At 39.3% G+C, this 18188-nt stretch overlaps 1 protein-coding gene across 1 annotated transcript in view; it reads right to left on the bottom strand.

The window, feature by feature from the left end:
* COL4A1 (collagen type IV alpha 1 chain) overlaps positions 1 to 18188 on the bottom strand; it is a 122766-nt gene that overhangs the window by 65434 nt on the left and 39144 nt on the right. Inside the window, exon 2 of the mRNA XM_050333212.1 lies at positions 6707 to 6757. Within this exon, the coding sequence (XP_050189169.1) occupies positions 6707 to 6757 (51 nt within the window). The remainder of the gene's footprint in view (positions 1 to 6706; positions 6758 to 18188) is intronic.

Genomic DNA, 18188 nt, shown 5'->3' with positions numbered 1-18188 from the left:
CCCTTTCTCCTATCTCCTGCCGCTGGAGCCAGAGGGCATTTTAGACTGCCACTCTGTACTAGAGCCTCTCCCCTCCATCACCATCACTTAAACCCATTTGTTTTACAGTTCTGCATCACCTTTCACTCTTTGCTTGGTAGATGAGCAAACCTACCAAACCCCTCAAGGCTTTTAGTATTCTGCTAGCTAGCCATGAAATGCTTTTGTTGCAGCTGTTTACAGTCAGTGAGAAAAGAGTGAGAGGACACCCCATTTGATGTTAGTGACTGTGCTCACTCACTCAACTCAGTACACTGCACACTGACCTTTGACACAAGCCTTGGTGAGAATTATTTTTGTTGGCATATCAATATATTTAAAATGTTCCAGCTGAACTTCAGTGGAGGTTGTCACATGCTTTCTTTAATAGCTACAAAATTTATGGGTAGCTTTTGCCATTCTAGTCACCTTAAATATTCTAAGGCATAGAACTATGATTTTTGAGGCAGAAGTTTCTTTTCCCTTGGTGTTACCTTAATTTTGCTTTATTTCTGTTGTTATAGACTGTATAGGAGAGAATTTTATCTATTAATGAAAACTAATTTTTTTTCATAATCTAATTCAATTTTCTTTGGTGTGTTATCTATAACTCAATTAACTTACTGTTCTGCAGCCTTTTCTCAGGTGTTGTACTTATCTAAAATGTAACCACTATGTAGTTGGTAGATACTGAAGGCGTGACTCTGCTTGCATGGAAATAATTTTAAATTTGGGAAGATTCCAAGCTATGCATGGGTATTGCACAGGCACTGGGTGGCTCCAATTCCTGAGCATGAAGATTTCAGAGAAGTAGAGATCTTATACATGTCTTTTCTTATCTTTACTGACTTCATTGGAGGCTCACAAACTTCAGGTCAAACTAAGGCCCTGTAATTCTTTGAGACACCATAATGAAGACATACACTAACAGCAGTTGTACAAATGTAAAATCAAACCCTGTGAGCTGCTCTTATTCCATGAAGAAATGTCTGAGCTCATTATGCCAACACCTTTGCAAGGAAAGATATTGGGATATCTGCTTTTATAGCCCTCTTTCCCTAAAGATAAACTTACTAGTGTAATCCACTTGTTCGTGTTAATCAAAGATACCCACTGTACTGAGCACAAAAAAAAAAAAATCATAGAAAATTTTGCCAGAGGCAAATGGGACAAATGGTTCCTATGACTATTTTGAACTAAGAAAAGCTGATGGTTTCAGATGACACTTAGCAGTTTGGTCTGACAGTTAGGAAACAGTAGAACTCAATATTATTTAGTCATTTGACATTTTGTTCTTTTCAAGAATAGCAGCTCTCTTTATGAAACATGAATGTTCTTTTTCCCTGATTTGAATTAAAAGGATTATTTTTCTCTGAGTGAAGGGTAAATCAACAAAAATATACTACTGTCACTGGAGAATTGAAAAAAACATTGTGACAATGTCCTGATTTTCAAAAATATTTATGAATCACAAGTTTCCCTGTAGAACATCAGATCTGCAGCTGATAAATATCTTCACTTATTTTATTACTGTCTTCTGATTTTTCCCTTTCAGGAACGATTAGATGATTTCACATTATCTATTACCCCTTTCAGGACTGCAAACCCATTCTTTCCTTTTCCTTCCATGTTGCCTGTCACCTCTCTTGCCAACCTTATGGTTGTCTCCTGGGTATATTATTTAGCTGTGGTTTCCTTGGTGTCCTCAGCTCATACTCTTTACAACTCAGGCATAAACAGGTGCTGTACATAAAGTAAGTTCCAACAGCCGCCACTTAAGTAGAAACACTGAACTGTACTTACTAAAACCAAGTAGAGTCAGTGAAAAGCGTTAACAAAACAATTTTGATTTAAAAAAAAGTCTAATAAAAGTTGACTATGAAAAGCATAAATCTGGTGATTATTGATTTGCTCCACTAAAGGAGCTGATTTGTTGCCCTCTGCTATATCTTCAAGGAAACTCAGAAGTACTTAATAGTGGTCTTCCCACTGACTGCCGGGGCTTCTCCAACAAAGGTTTTATATTTGTTAAATCATCAATATTACAAATATTTTTGCTCTACTTTTTGATACTTAAGATGACAGGAAAACTCTCAAAGGTCTTCCCAATCCGGTAAACCTTAAAAAAAAAAACATATGGGGACACAGTCCACTGCAACAGTCAATTTTTCATTACACACGAGAAGCACAATCCCCTGAAGACAACAAAACCATGAGTGATTTTTAAGACAGTAGAAGTGTGCAGGAGAGAAAATAGTGGTCACTGGTGCTGTTGACAGGGAACTCCAGAGATGCCCCACTGACTGTCAGTCTAAGTCAGAGCTATCTGGCTTCCAGACCCAAAATACCTCAAGCAAAGCCAGTTTGTGTACTTGTGTGGCATGGTCAATCCATACAGGAATGATGCACTGATCAGGGGAAATGGAGAAGTAATTTTTATGTACATATAATAATACAGATACAGTCTCAGAATTAGGTAAATAAAAATAAGCCAAGATAAAATTATTTGCTCAAGTTTTCTTATCTCTCAAACAAAAAACCAACCAAACAAAAGGTCAAAAGTAGCAATTTCATTTAGAATTAATTCTATTCTTCTTTTCTATTTTCTTTCAGAGTACCCCAGCAAAGATTTTTTTTAATTTGCAATACTTCATGCTCAATGACAAAAGCATGTTTGATATTCTTGTGACTTCAACTTTCAATGGGTAATGCTGAGACAGTGAAATCATCGTAAAATATTTATACTAAAGAATGAAGACTAATACATCAATGTGTCCTAACTGATAAGTCTGAGAAGATTAATCATTTTGTATGACTTACAGCAAGGTTCCGGTGTTGCTTCCATTTACACATGTTTCTGATACAGAGTGAAAGGAGTGCAAATGGTCATGAATGAGAGAATGAACATTCTTGGAAAAAGTCAGTTCATGGAGAATTTTACTCATCTCTGTACAGTCTTTGTTCTAAATGGTAATGAAATGCTTAACATGCTTTTTCTACACACACTAATGGCTAGGCACTTCTTATCTCCACAGCTGCTTGAAATTGTTCTCAAAATCTAGGTAGGCATAAAAGAGAAAACACAGCTTCAGTCTACTTCAGAATAGCTCAATAAAATGTAGGCAAGCATTCAAAACTCTAATCAGTTTAAACAGATCTCACACTTCAGCTAGGCTCAAGAGAACAGTCAAGTTATTATGCTGAAAACCAAATAAAAAGTGTAAGAGGTAACAAATGAAGATGTTTTAGGCTAATCTAATAGAAAACAGTAAGGTATTATTTATTATTTTAGCAATATTACGCTTTTCTAAAATTTCTGCACCTTCTGCTCGGCAATTATGTGATACTTGACATTATATAGCTTAAAACAACAGCCTGATGTTCAGTGTAATAATAAAGGCTTTATGGGATAAGGGCCATCTGTTGCAATTATGCTCACTTTCCGAAATTTTCTGAACGGGATGAAAACCCTTAGACTTTGTCAATTATACGCCTTTGATAAAGTATGAGTCATGTTAAAGGAGTTTGGCATAGAGATGCAATTTTCATGGAAACAGTCTGATGAGAGAATATATTAAATGTACTCTAAATATGGCCATCATATTGACGAAAATATTCTCAAGTGAGAGAAAAAATATGCCAATGTAATTTACTCTTCCATGTCTGAAATGCTGTTGGGTAGTATTTCTTCGGCACTTTACAGCTTTCAGTCAAATGTCATTTTCAGCACTTTTTCTGGTGCAATCATTAATATGATTATTTGGCCAGATGAATTTTAATGAAACCCCACCAAACTATAGGGTCTGGAACTTCTTCCCACACTACGGTAGGAAATATCTCTCCAGATGTTAGTAATTAAGGCATTAAAGGGTAAACTCAGCACCCACTTCCGCAGCTCCTGAAGCTCCCATGGCAGTAAATTGGTGTGGGTGGATTGCTGAAGAGTGTGGGTGGATTGGAAAAGGCCCTTCAGTGTCTGTGCACTTTTGCACGACATGGAAGCCAGATCAAAAGGGCTTCCAGTGTAGGCAACATGTTGGCTGTGGATGGTGCAGGGCAGAGTGGATATGTGCTTCCCACACAAGTGGCTACGTGAGAAATGGAGAGCAGATGTTCTCTAATGTGGTCTCCTGGGGTACCACAAGAGCTGGGCTTGGCAGCCTTCTCCTAGCCCGGATCTTGGCTAGGGTCAGTCTCTCTAACGTGTCCTCTGAAAAAGCAACATTCACGTAGATTTCTGAGGTAACAGGTACTGCTACTGATGTGTGTGTTGATGGGAACCATGCTCAGCAGAGACACGTTTCAAATCCAAATAGAATGGTTGGAAAGACCAATCCTAGAAATATTACAGAGGCAAGCAGGAAGGATGCTCCCCTTACTTTCCCTCACTGGCTTCTGTCTTCAGGTCTGGGACCTGGTGGCAGGCTGTCCTTATTCTAGACAGTCATTAAATGTGAAGAATCAGGATGAAAAACTACTCTAAGCTGAAACAAGGGCGGGGGCAGATGTTTTTAACTAAAAGATTTTCTCTTCAAAATCCTAAGTACACAGTCAAAAGCCTCAGGGTGTTAACATAATGAGCAAGCATTGATCTGAATCAAGTTCCGTGTTAAACGCACTCCAAAATATCTTAAAATGCCTTTCTTGACTATTGTTTTATAGGTATAACTATTCATTCACTTGTCTTGATGTCTCTAAGGTCAATAACTGCATTTCCTACACAGTCTAAAATTATGTCAACACTTCACTACCCTCCTGCTTAAAGTCAAAGAAGTTTGACTCCATCAGGAAGAGTAGAGAGTACATTGACATGGTGGACAAGTTTGCATGGGATTTGGAATTTACTATGGATATTTTTCTCTCTTCTACATTTTTAAATAGCCCACGTTAATGTTAGGTAGTTTGGGATTCTAGCATACTAGACAAGCATCTATTTCTTTAAAATAGAGAACATTTTGAGACTCTGGACTTTGGAAATGAAAAGTATCAGCAACAGGCTCTAGTAAACAGACATGACTGCAGCTGGAAATAAATGAAGCATAAGGTTTAATGCTATTTATTTCCCCAAGCTATAATTTTTTAAAATGATCTTGTTACAAGATGCTGGCATGTTCTATGAACTGAAAACTAACGTCTTTCAACAAGAGAGTTATAACATGTCTCTTTCATTCTACAATGACTCATTTGTACTTGTTACTGAAAAATAAGATCAAGATATCAAGGAATAAATTCAGAGTTTTGAAGCTTTCCCAAATCTTTCCTGTATTTGTTTTTAATATATAGCTGACTTCTATTAAACAGATATTATTAATGGGTCATTAAAAAAAAGGAGACTCCATCTAAAAGATGTTTTGAACGTCAACACTTTTTATCTGTGTCACAGATTAATCTATGTTCAGTTACAAAGAAAATGATCTAGCTTGGGTCTCCCATTAAATAATTTACATTCCTAGTTCTGGAAAACACCAAAGAAAAGCCAACAACAAACATTCTTAAACTCCTCATCCACAAATATGCAGCTATTGCATTTGAGACAATGTAGAACACCAGCTGTCTATTTATTTCAAAGAACAAAACAACCTCCAGAACAAAAAACAAACAACCTCCCCACCTTTTCCAAGCATTCCTTTGGTGACCTAAACAACTTACCTCAAAAATGTACCCAAAGCAATCACAGGATGACAAAACTTTGGTTTACACTCATTTATAATGTTAGATTCACAGCACATGTGCATGCACAACAGAACACTCTGTAGATTAAAATCTCTACAACAAAACTGGAAGAGATAAGGAGAGTGATTGAATGTCTGTAATATTTACAAAAGTAGGTAATTTAGAGGGGGAATTCAGGGAATGCTTAAATACACTATAATTTTTCTTCATTGTTACTGCTTTAAAAGAAGATTTTGAAGAGCCTTTTCTGTTTCATACACAAAAAGCTTGGATAACTGAATGGGAACTTTAAAACTCATTTGCAGGATTCTGACAAAAAGGTTTAAATACTATTTTTTTTCATTGACCTTTTTTTTTTTCTTGACCTGCAACACTTTTCTGTATTTAAGTTGATTATTAACCTCCTTCTTCCTATTACAGGTCATTGCCTCCCAGGGCTAACCCTGGTCAGGCTACGTTGATTATGATGCATCACAGCCTTCCTGGAGAGCAATCATCTGCCCCCCACCTTTGTTTTGACTTAGAATAGTTTTTCATCCTGATTCTTTACATTTAATGCCTGTCTAGAATAAGGACAGCCTGCCACCAGGTCTCAGCACAGCATGCTGAGAGGAGTATTTCTGAACTGAGCTGCTTGCCTTGATTCCAGAGGTGCTCAGGATGTCAAGCCTGCTACCCACCGAAAAGACTGGAGATAAGGCTTAGGAAAGGAGAGAGTGATGGGTTATCATCCCACTCGATGGGGGAGGAAGGAAGGAAGGCATGGCCAAGCACTGGGCTAGCAGCTTCAACCTGCAGTGAAGGCAATCGACTGCTTCCCATCCCTGGCCCCTCCTTCCCTCTGCAGCCTCAGTCATCAGGCTGGCTGCTTTTTGGGAACCCCATTGAAGGGCACGGGCCTTGGCAACACTCCCTGGAGTGCAAGTCTTCACCAAAAGCAATGGTTCGCCTGACTCCCAGTAGATTACACACCCTGTGGTTGAAATAAGCAAGGAAATGGAGACAGCTGACTTACCTTTTGCCCTTTTACTCCACTGCAGTCACATTTTCCACAACCGGAACAACCCTGAAAATAAAAGAGAAATTGAGAATTAAATGTCTGAACTGGGTGACAGAACATATTGCAACAAGCCAGGATATCAGCAGTACCATGCTGACTGCAAGGTTGGTCAGCATGGGGAATAACTGCTTAGGCACATATGGTAACATGAGAGAAGGCAGATTAACTGAGGCACGAGCAAAATCCTACTGCCACTTTGTGCTACCAAAGTATTTCTGTGCATTTTAGTGCATCTGGACTGCTCCCTACTTTCCCCCCTCATAGTCATGAAGCAACTAGTAAGCAACTCAGCGGTCTATTGCTTTTACTGTTGTCATGCCCCTTAGAAACAAATCAAAAAGACGCAAAATGTTTGTATCCAAATTGTGAATATTCCACCAATGTACACGAGATCCTTCAACAGCCCCTTTAAGCCATTATTTGGAAACAGTCAGGGATGGCACCTCCCCAGAGCCAGATCTCAGCACAAATGCTGGGCACCAGTCCTTTTACACCTGGGGGCTCCACAGCCTACTACGATCTCAGTACTTCTGGTAAACTAAGAGAAAATATATCTAATCCATTATGAATTTGGAAAGCCCCCGTAGATCAATACATATTCCTCCGGAAAGTTAAATAATACAGTAACATTTTTACTTGGTAAATACCTTTTATTTTAAAGTAAAGCATTAAAGAGAAATGGGGGTTTAATACTGAAAATAAAATTATGAAGGTATATATATATAAATTTTATTAAAGTATCGTCTCCTTAAAAATTTGTTGCTTTTATTGACATCCTTTTTTTGTGTACATAGATCCACCAAATTTGTTTTTTGAAGTCAAACTTTCTCTATATCAGCATAAAGAAAATATAATCACAATTTTTTATCCTACATTATTATAGCATTTTACTATATTATATTATAAATTCAGAGAAATATGAGAATTAACACTAATTAGAATGAGTATTTATCATACAATGCAAAAAGAGAATTGGATCTGAAAACAACATCAACCCATGCTGCAGTGCAGCCTCAGTAAGGATCAGGAGGGAAAAGTGCCACCCACGAAATAATCAGCTTTACTCCTTGCAATACATGGTTATGCCTGGAAAAACATTGGGTCTCCCATTACAAGAAGTGACCCGGTGTGACCCTTCTTAGATTTTCAGACCTGATGAGATCACAGCTGGAGGACGCATGCTTGCAGCTCATACTTCCTCCGCCAGCATCGTGTAGAATGTTATCAGTTTTATGAACACATCCCCTATTCAGAAGAAGTCTGTTTTAATTGCATCTGGGAATGTAATTAAAATACATCACTGACTCATTGTAAACATCTGTTTTGAAGTTAATCCCTGCATATTTCCTTCAGCCTGTTATTTAACATGCACTGTTTTAGAAAAAAAAAGTATGTTGTTATTTAAGTAGGGTTTTGTTCTTAAATTTAGCATGGCCAGAAGAATGGGCTTGTGTTTTCGAGTCTCTTTTTGTCCTCACAAAAATGACTGCATTATATTCATTTTTTCCTGTTTCTTAAGATTAAGATTAGAATAACCAGAGGCAAGGAAGGTAAGAAGGAGCGAGTGCTGTAGGCTGATGTGCCAGAACAGGACACCTGCCCCACAAAACACTGCCTTTATTTTACAATAGCATCATCTCTTACTATCACTGACTGAAACACTTGCGGGTGGATGGGAGGTTGGCCAACAATGACAGTCACTACTGGATAGCATTATCCTCAACCACTAAAATGCATTTAGAATCTGAGGGATGTGATAACATACTGCCTATACTAGGAAGAAATACAAGGTTTTTCCTCCTGGTCCTCTGGGAAGATGGGAGGGACGGACTGGAAAAAGCTTACGGATCAAAGGTCACTTTGAGGAGGTCAAAGGGGCACTTAAGTAATGAGACACTGGGAGAGAGAGAAAGATGGTTACAGCAACTACAGGAATCATCACAAGGCAACTAAACTGAAACTATGCAAATTATTGCTTATTCCTAAACTTTTATGGTTTTAAATCAGTCTCATGGCATGAACAATCCTGTTAATAATTTCCCACTACACATGACTAGAGATAATGAGACAAAGAGAGAAATTAACTTTTCCATATCTCCCAGACATCCTCTGCAAAACAATACCTTCCCCAGAAACTGCATGGAGCTTGAAACAATCACTGCTGTCCTCCAAGTGCAAAAAGAGATATGGAACAGTGCTGGGCAAAAATCTGCAAGGGGCGGGGGGAAGGGGGGAGAGGGGAGAGTGGTGGATGAAAAGGCAGGTTCTTTATCCCTTGTCTACAAGCCAGTTACAGGCTAATAAAGATTTTGGCCAGGTGCACTGCAGCAGGTACCTCACCTATTTTGCATGGTATGCTCACAGTTTTCAAACAGCCACAGCTTCTTTGCACCACAGGCCAGCTTCTCATATAACATTTGAACACAATAATTTTATCTTACTCCTCCCACAAAACATCAGTCCGCCCAGAAGCAGAAGCTCATTTTAGTGATACAGATTGCTTCATTTTTTGACAAGCATTTCCGTTTCATTTCATTCTCCCAGACTGTCTGCAACTGATAAGCTTAGTGAATCATCCTAGCAAATCAGTATTAAACCATAAAATGATTATGTTCCTTCAACACCACACATACAGTTGTGCTACATGCAGACTGTTTACATAAAAGACAGTGATTCATTTACTACCACATTAATGTATAGTTCAAAAAAAGTTCTGCTAATGAATGGGCATCCCAGTCTGGACCTCTAACTTCTATGACCTACGTACTGAGCCTTAGAAGCCTTAAGCCCTGTTAGTGACAGAACTGAGAAGGCTGCTAAAATTCTCTGCAGCAGATGGAACAAACTCTGGTCTGCAATGCAGCCTGTAAGACATCTGTCAGATCTTAACTACAGACTTGTTGCATTTTGCCCTGTTTTTCCAGGTCCAGCTACTTTCCTGGCATTTGAGCAGTACTTGGAACTTGCACAGGAACGATGCAAACAGCCAGATGAGCAGCTTAGGAGGGAGACAACTGCCGTATTTGGAAATGCACCATTTCTGGAGGCTACAGACATCTCCAAAAAAATACAAAGGCCAAGTTAGTTCTTGGATGCTCCACTCTCTTACTGAAGTGCATTTCTCAAGACAAAATGTAATTCCCTTTCCCACAACATCACCTCAGACTCTGCTTACTGAGTTTCAGTTGCTAAGCTAGCCACCAGGGTAGGCTAATTGCTAATTAAATTCTGTTTACTTAACTCTGTTCATGTTAAAAATCTCATTCCAGGGAATGTAGTCACTTCTCCTACCCAAAATACAATGTCTTTCAAAACACAGAAAATCCTGTGAACAGGTGAATGGCGAAACTAGCAGAGGTATCAAAATTCTCTGACAATTCACAATTTTCCTAATTCATAGCTAAAATGCTTTAAAAAGTAAAAAGAATCATAATTATTTCATCTCATGATTCATTAACTTTAAAATTACATTTTCGGGTTAGATGCGATGCTTAACTGATTATGTTTTCTGATTAAACAGTGTAGATTTCCCACTCTGCATTGCTTTAGTTCAAATCCCAATTTGAGCTGAATTCCAATACCAGTTTCAAGCTGAAACACAAAAATGGTTATGCCAATAGGATGGCTGTTTGACAGTGACAACTTTAAGTCTGAATATTCTCCCTCCCCAAAATCAAACCCTTTCCACCCCTACGCTAACCTAGTCTTAACAGGGAAGGCCAAAGGAGATTTATCCCTGTGTAGCAGACACCACACTTCTTCCTAAGTGCATGTACATACAACTCATGTAGCTGACATGAGAGTTGGATAAATACCGTCTTCACATTTCACATCCCACAAAACACAGAAATGAGGAGATGATGCCAACTGCAAGACACTTATCTTGCATTCCCCTCATATTTTCTTCTTTTTACAGAACATCAAAATAGCTCCCTGTCTGTATTACTATTCTTGTCTTCATCCTTTAGATGTAACTATTGAACTAGCTGAACTGCTTTTTTGTGTGCAGAGTACCACTAGAGAAAATCAGTGCTATATTCCAGTAAACCTTAATATTTTTGTTAACTGATTTTGCAGTCCATTAACAACTTTGAAAAAAATCATGTTGCTAAAACTTCTGATGTACTTAGTTAGAACAAAGAAGATAACAAAAAATACAGATTGTCCTAGCAAATCAGCAAAATTTAGTTATACTCTCTTCGAGGACTTGACACAAAGCCAGTTTTCCTGGACTGATGATTGGAACTTCAACTCTTAAAATGGCTCAGGAAAAGAAACATCTGCCATTCTTATATTTTCAGGACTTAAAGCAAAGACCAAAAATTGAGCATAGTTCTCATCTCATTTGTAAATCCATCAATTTCAGATCCCTACAGACAGATAAATAACGAAAAAAAGGGAAAATTTTATGGTTTTATAATGTCAGCAAGCTCCAGTCTTTCCTCCTCCTCTGAGTTCTTTTTCTCCCCATTAGGAAAAAAAAAAAAAGGCAAAACAAAACAGTTGGCAGCTTATCCTCATGTCCCATTTTTACTTTTTTTCCCAGCAAATCATGGGGAGACTTCAGTTATGACTATTAAGGGAATTCCCCAAACCAAGGGAAGGCTTATTGGTTTTACAGCTTTCACCCTCTAGGTCACAAAATGAAGTTCAGCTCTCGTCAGCAATGACTGGAAGTTTCTGTTGTGCAGTAGCTATTTAAAGTTCCTGGTTGTGTCATTTCGATTTTCTGTAGATCACAGAGGACAGCAGAACAGTGCCATTCAAGATGTCCTGTGGGATAGCACTGTTCTCCTCTAGGTCCCTGCTCGGTCTATGTAAATACTTTGAAAGGCACCAGACGCCTACATTTAAGTAACGGAAGCAAGTGCAACCCAATAATCTCCAAAGGCTCACTAAACCTTGAATGGATAAGAAATAAAATACTCATTCTCCTGAAGACCTTCTTTCTTTGGTTGTAGGTTGATGTACATGAGTAGGACAGAAGGAAGCAGAAGTGGTCCCCACTCATTTCTCTGTCAATGCAGAACCAGTCTCCTAATATGTCCTCTAGGGATTGCTTTAGACCAGATGAAAAATCTCCTGGAAAAAAAAAACTACACAGTGGGAAGCTGTGGAACTTCATGGTTATTTGTATGACAGTCCATGAACTAAGTATCCTTATTTGTTTAAGGGAAATTTTTAGGTTTAGAGTCCCAAATTAACATATTCATTAATATCTGAAAGGAATTACAAGTCATTGTCTAAAATATCACAGTGCTTGATGAATTTTGAACTAATCACAACAATTCAACTCTGGTTTTATTTAAAAGCCTTGCACAGTTTTCAGAAAACCAGCTGATTTTAAGAAAAACTCTAAAATACAAATGGAAAAAAATCATTATGGCTATTGGGACAAGAGTGGGCTGTTTATATATTTTTGGCAGGGTTTTTCTGTTTGGCTGGGGGGAGGGCAGTTTTGTTGTTGGTTTTCGTATTATCAGAATCATGCAGGATGTACATACGAAAATTGCAGACAGACCACAGATTCTTATCTGAGATCTCCAGTGTACTTTAGTCACTCAAGGGAATATTAGTAAATTTTAAAATGTTTAATGTTAAGTATTCCAGGAAATACTTAATTTGCAATTTAGCATCAGTTGGAAGAACTTTAATTAAAATATGTTAAAAAAAAAGAGTCATGTCTTCTTAGTCAAAAGAATATCAGATTGTTGGAGCTGAAATGTTTTGTTGCTGGGATCTCATTTTTTGCATTCTTCCCCAAATTCCCCAAGGGTCTATCCTGGAGGTAGGGTCATGGGAGTTCCCTGAAAGCTGCTCTGTGAACATGACTTTCCCGCTGGTGATGTGAACATCATTTTCACAAAGTAATGCAAATCCAGGGGGCTTCCAGTTAGTTCACAGGAAATATAGTTATTTCTGTTGTTCCATATTTGGACAAAAATGACATTTAAAGCAATTGTTTCCTCTAACTGCATTCTTCTACAGGAAGCTCTGGAAACAATCAGGGTATTTGCTTACTTAGGGAAATTTTCAGAATATCACATTATAGCATCCAGTTCTGCACAACTCAAAGCAAATAACTGGTTTGTGAATACAAAGTAATGGCATTATCATAAAAATATAAAGCCTCCCATGACCATTATCTACTAGCAGGTTTATTTTCACAGACTGTCAGACACTGCTTAGCCTCCAGCAAACAGAGAAGACTGTATTTACCAAGTGAGTATTGATCCAGTAGGTTTTGTACCCTTTTCCTATTTAAGAACTCCACTTCCAGTGTGAAAAGAATTCCAGAGCCCAGTAGGATCCTCTGGTGTTGCAGTCACTGGTGTTACTTAACTGACAGCTGAGGATTAGAGTATATTCCAGGGCTTTCTAACATCCAGTGACAAGCACTTTCAGGAATACATTTCAAAGGGCATGACCCCTTCTAAATTTGATTATGGTAACCATTGCTAACAACCCCCACTCTGCTCTTCCCCTTTGTGAATGGGCAAAGTGGAGCCAGGTGATACAGGCAAGAAGTTCCCATTCCTCATCTTGTTACCTTGAAAAATCTGCAGAGAGAACAGGAAATCCTGTGCAAAACCCCCATGGCTATTGCACAGCTTAGACACCCACCTCATATACAACTACTCTGGAGTGCACAAAGCAAACTGCTCCTTGTCCCACACGGCACAGATCCAGACACCCTAACTTGCCTGTTTGGTGAACGTGGCGTTAGTAATCACTAGGCATACAAGTGGAAGGCTAACCAAACATCAAACTTCTTTCTTGTACATGAGGCAGAGAAACTGTGAACTCTGAAAGAAATCACACAAGTTTGTTTTTCTTGCTGACTTGCGGGATGGATCCACACATTTCTAGAAATGTCTTGGATCTTCTCTGGTCCCTGTGCCTTTCCTGCTCAGTGTGCACCCCCATTTTCACAAGCACAGATGGTACACATAATAAGCTTGGGTATGGGTGCTCAGTGTGGTTGAAAGCCTGCTCCAGAACGGTGCCAGCAGGCAGGTAAAATGCAATACCACCAAAACTAGGCAGAGGCTGAGGGAGAGGCAGTGGTGGCCACCACCCCAGCAGGCAATGCAGCTCTCCCCAGCCACCCTCCATCTCCCAGTGTTTCACGAACCCAGAGGCAGGCCCAGGATGAGAAGGAACTGCCCAGGTGGACTCTCTCTTTCCCTCCTCTCACAGGCAGTGGCCCTCTCTAAGCAGCACTGGGCAATGTGGGAAGAGATGGCTGCCACAGTGGCAACCACTCCCAGAGCTGGGCCACCATGGGCCACAAAGGGCCCAGGACTGTCTCTGTGGCTGTGGGAATGGTTCTAGGTCCTGATGAAGAGGCTGTCTCTTTGCCACACTGTCCACAGCCATCACTAAGTCTTCCCTTTAATAACCAGCACTCGCCTGGCCCTGGCAAGCCGTGGTTACATCAGGGAGTGCAGTGAAAGAGCGAGTCTGCAGGGGAGACACAGCCCTCCTGAGCCTCAGCCCCCCTCAAGGCATTTTCATAAATATGAAAGCAAAGGAGATGCCTCAAGAGAGATACACAGGAAACCAGTGAAGCCGTTTTGCAAATGTTTACAGCACATCCATGAGCAGTGCTTTCCCTTCCGTTAGCTGACAAACATGAACATCAACATAAACAAATACATTTAAAAGTAACAGCTTTAAAACAACACAGTTCTGGGAAGCTGGAGGCTTTGGCCTCCACTATCCTTGCCTAGACTAAATAAATGGAGAAGCAAAATCCTCGTAGTTGGGATGCACACCAAAGAATGTGAGAAAAGCACAAGAAGATAAACTAGACTTCTAACTTTGAGCTCAGATAAGAAACCCAGGTGACACATATTCTAATACAGGCACAGACTGCTGTGTCCTGAATGCACACCACCCGAGCATGACTTTTGTCTGGGTGGCTCTGAGCATCTTCACTGATACAGCTCCTAAATTCCTTATAGCACCCTCCGCAGTGTGACCCATCACCAGTGGAGGAGGCTCTGTGCACTTGCAGGTAACACCATCACCCCAGGCAAGGCCTTGCCCAGGAGGCTCCACGTCACATATGCTTCAGGAATGGTGTCCACTTCCTCCTTCTTAGTCCTCTCGTCTCCATCACCAGTTCCTTACCCTTCAGTTCTCCCGGAGTCTGAATTTGCATAACTTAGGAAATGATGCAGCTTTATGTTGTTATGCAGTACCTGCAACAAGGGCTCTGCACAAACCGCACACTGGCTGTTCCTCAGCACAGACAGATCAGTGCTGCAATCACCCCCTGAAGCTGTGGCTGTACCTGCACAGCATGAACATCCCCGATACACAGCCCAGCCTGACATTAACAAGATTTGACAAATGTTGAAGCTTCTGCAAGGAAAACCTTAACGGAAGACCCCATTGACCTCCATGGCATATTGCAGGTATATACAACTTGTCATTAAAACCCTTCCTGGAGGTTTCTGTAAGATAGAGTGCTTAAAGAGTAGCAAATTTTACCAGAATGTATGCAATTTTTATTGCATAAATTTATCAGAACTGTCCAACGATTTGTTGAGTAAAACATGTGAAGTCGTTTCTTCTAAAAGGAGTCTGAACCTTTTCAAAAATTCTTACAACAAAACAGTAATAACAACTAATATAAACAATTTTAAATACATTCATACTTCACAACACTAGCTCACTCAGCTCCTCAGTAACACCAGGAAGAGGAGACAGGTAAGGTAGTGATGGCCTCACTCTGGCCAGCAGACTCAACAAAGAGTCACAAGATTGTTAACGAGCAACTTACAATTACACTTTAAGAACCTTATGGTATTCTGGAAACAGCAGTAGTAACCAAAGCAGCTCAACATCCTTGTCAAACACAGGATTTAAAAAGCATGTAGCATGTTTAGTCTACTTAGCAGCCAGCCAAAATACACAAAAATTCATTCTATAAACCCACTTTTCTTCCCCACAGATCTCAAAGTACTTCCAAACAGGTTCATCCTATGGCAATACCACTACTACAGTAAAAAAAGCTGCATTTAACTGCTGTAGTGAAAAATTTCAGCCACTTGTTCAAGAAGCCAGTTCTAAAAACTGCAGTGTCACGGGGAAGGTCTAAAATTGGAGGAGTGAGAACTCTTCCAAGTGAAAACTGTTTTCAGAGTATTTGCATTATAACCCTACCATAATTTCTGCACTGGAAGCAGTACCAGAAGTCTACACTATGTACTTGTTTTCAAGTATTTTAACAAATTGCCAGTCAACAATCCACCTGGGCATCTTCTCTTAAGCTCTGAGTTACACCTTTAGTTCAGTTAAACTAATATTTTTTGCAATGACATTGTTAATAATTTATCTGTTTGGACTCCTAAAAAGCCATTGTTCTGCTCCCTAAAAGGCCACTGAATTTTGCCTTTTTCTCCTGTCCAGGATGTCATTGATTACAAGCTGCTTTCTCTTCAGGACACAACAGCATCTTTTCTCCTAAAGACTGCACACCTCAGAAATACTCCATTCATTTCAAGTTACCTTTCAAAGGACATTAACGCATATTTAAAGACTCCAGATGGATATGGGCATGACTGTTGAAGAGTCACAAGTTGCAAGAGGTACTTCTCTTAAATGCAAAGCTCACAGCTTTACAAAAGCCCTTGCTCAGAAGAAAAGTAAAGACTCTACTCCTGTTCAGAAGCACAAAAATTATTTTAAAAAAAAGTCAAAAAAGTGGGTTTTCCTTCCTTTGCTGTTGCAGACAAATGATCTCAAAGGTCACTTTATTCCTCTCTGAGAAGCACCAGCTAAGTGGTAAAACTCAGGGGCTTGTCCAAATGGTGGTGTCCTTTAAGGAACAGTCTAGAGACAAGAAAACAGGATGAGGAAAAAGGAGAAAAAGCTCCCAGAACAAATCTCAATCCTCAAATCACACGTAAAGTTAAGTAACTGGGCAGATAACTGAGAAACAATCCCCAAATCACTGTTTCAGTTCACAAGTTTTTTGTGCAAGAACTCTGCCACATGGCTGAGGCACTACCTCATGGAGCAAAGCCCTTCTACCTGACTTCACCCCAAAAAATGAAGATAAGCTTTACCACAGCCTTATCTATGGACTGCAAAGCTTCTCTGAGAATTAGGAGGTATGGAGAAGAGTCCACATCATCTGCTAGCTGATGAGCAGCAGTATCACCACACTGGGATGTGAAAGCTAACAATGACTTGCATGACTTGAAAGAATTCAGAGCACTTGTGTGCATTAAGCTCAAAGGGAGTGGATGGATCAGATTCCTTTCAGGATGTTGCCTGTCTTCCTCATTCATCCAATGAACATCAAAATTACATGGAAAGGGGGCTTAGGTACAAATCAGATGGTTTAATCTCACACTTTTTCCCATTAAATCCACATTTGTCGTAGTTTCATCTCCAGTGGGATTCAGTTAAGAGCCTTATGGCATAAAGGAGTTCAGAGAAATGCAACACAAATCATCAGTCTGGCATTTACTGCCCTGATGTCTTGCAGCCCGTACCCTCTAATTTGCTCTGAATTCAACTCTTACACAAATACAGCCAAAAATTCATAATTATAGAAACTATAGTGTCAGCTCTTCCTTTACATTACAGCTCCTTAGGCCAAAATCATTTTCACTTGCAATTGGATTGGGACATTCCACAAGCACGTGGCATGGCAAATAAGTATATCTAGCAATTTGTTTTAAAATCAATAATGGAAGAATAAACCAGGCTGACTGTCAAACAGCTTTTTTTTATTATTATTTTTCAGCTGTGGAACTCAATTTTAGTAATGTGGCTGGTCAACTGGATGCTTTTGCCATTTTTAAAACATAGTCACAAGGAAAAACCAATTCCATCCACACGTACTGTAATATAGTTGTCTGGCCTAAATGAAAAACAGACAAAATTTTCTCCAACCCGTATTTTTTCCAAAACGACATTTGAAAATTCAGTTTTAGTAAAAATTTAAATGTTGGAGCATCAGAGCAAAATAGCTACAGGAAATATTATTTTAGCGTGCAACATTAGCCAGACGCAAAAGGAAACAAATTTGTCAGTCCTCTCTTTCTTTTATGTTTCTTTGTTGACTAGACAGGAAGCTGACAAAAATTGACTTTTTCCCTCTCATAAAGCATACAGTGTAATTTTTATTGTACCACTTCAGTAGCTGACTGAATTTGATAAATAAAAACATACTTCACGAGCATCCAGGGAAGTGGTTGACATCTGACAGTTTACAAAAATGCCATACTAATTAGGTACAAAAAGAAAAGAAAATAGCTTTTATTGCAGAAACGGAAATAACGTGATTTAGAAGCTAAGCTGAAAATCCATTCTTTTCTATGGCAACTTCCTGAGTGATGGAAAAGTTATAGTTGAAAAAAATTAAACATTTGCTTAACCTGTATTCCTGCATGTAGAGGTCAGCAGAAGTGAAAAC

Source organism: Myiozetetes cayanensis, unplaced genomic scaffold (assembly GCF_022539395.1).
Source record: "Myiozetetes cayanensis isolate MyiCay16 unplaced genomic scaffold, myiCay2020 scf5-8, whole genome shotgun sequence".
NCBI lineage: Eukaryota > Metazoa > Chordata > Aves > Passeriformes > Tyrannidae > Myiozetetes > Myiozetetes cayanensis.
Note: the sequence above shows the minus strand (reverse complement) of the source record. Positions and strands in the feature narration are given on the sequence as shown.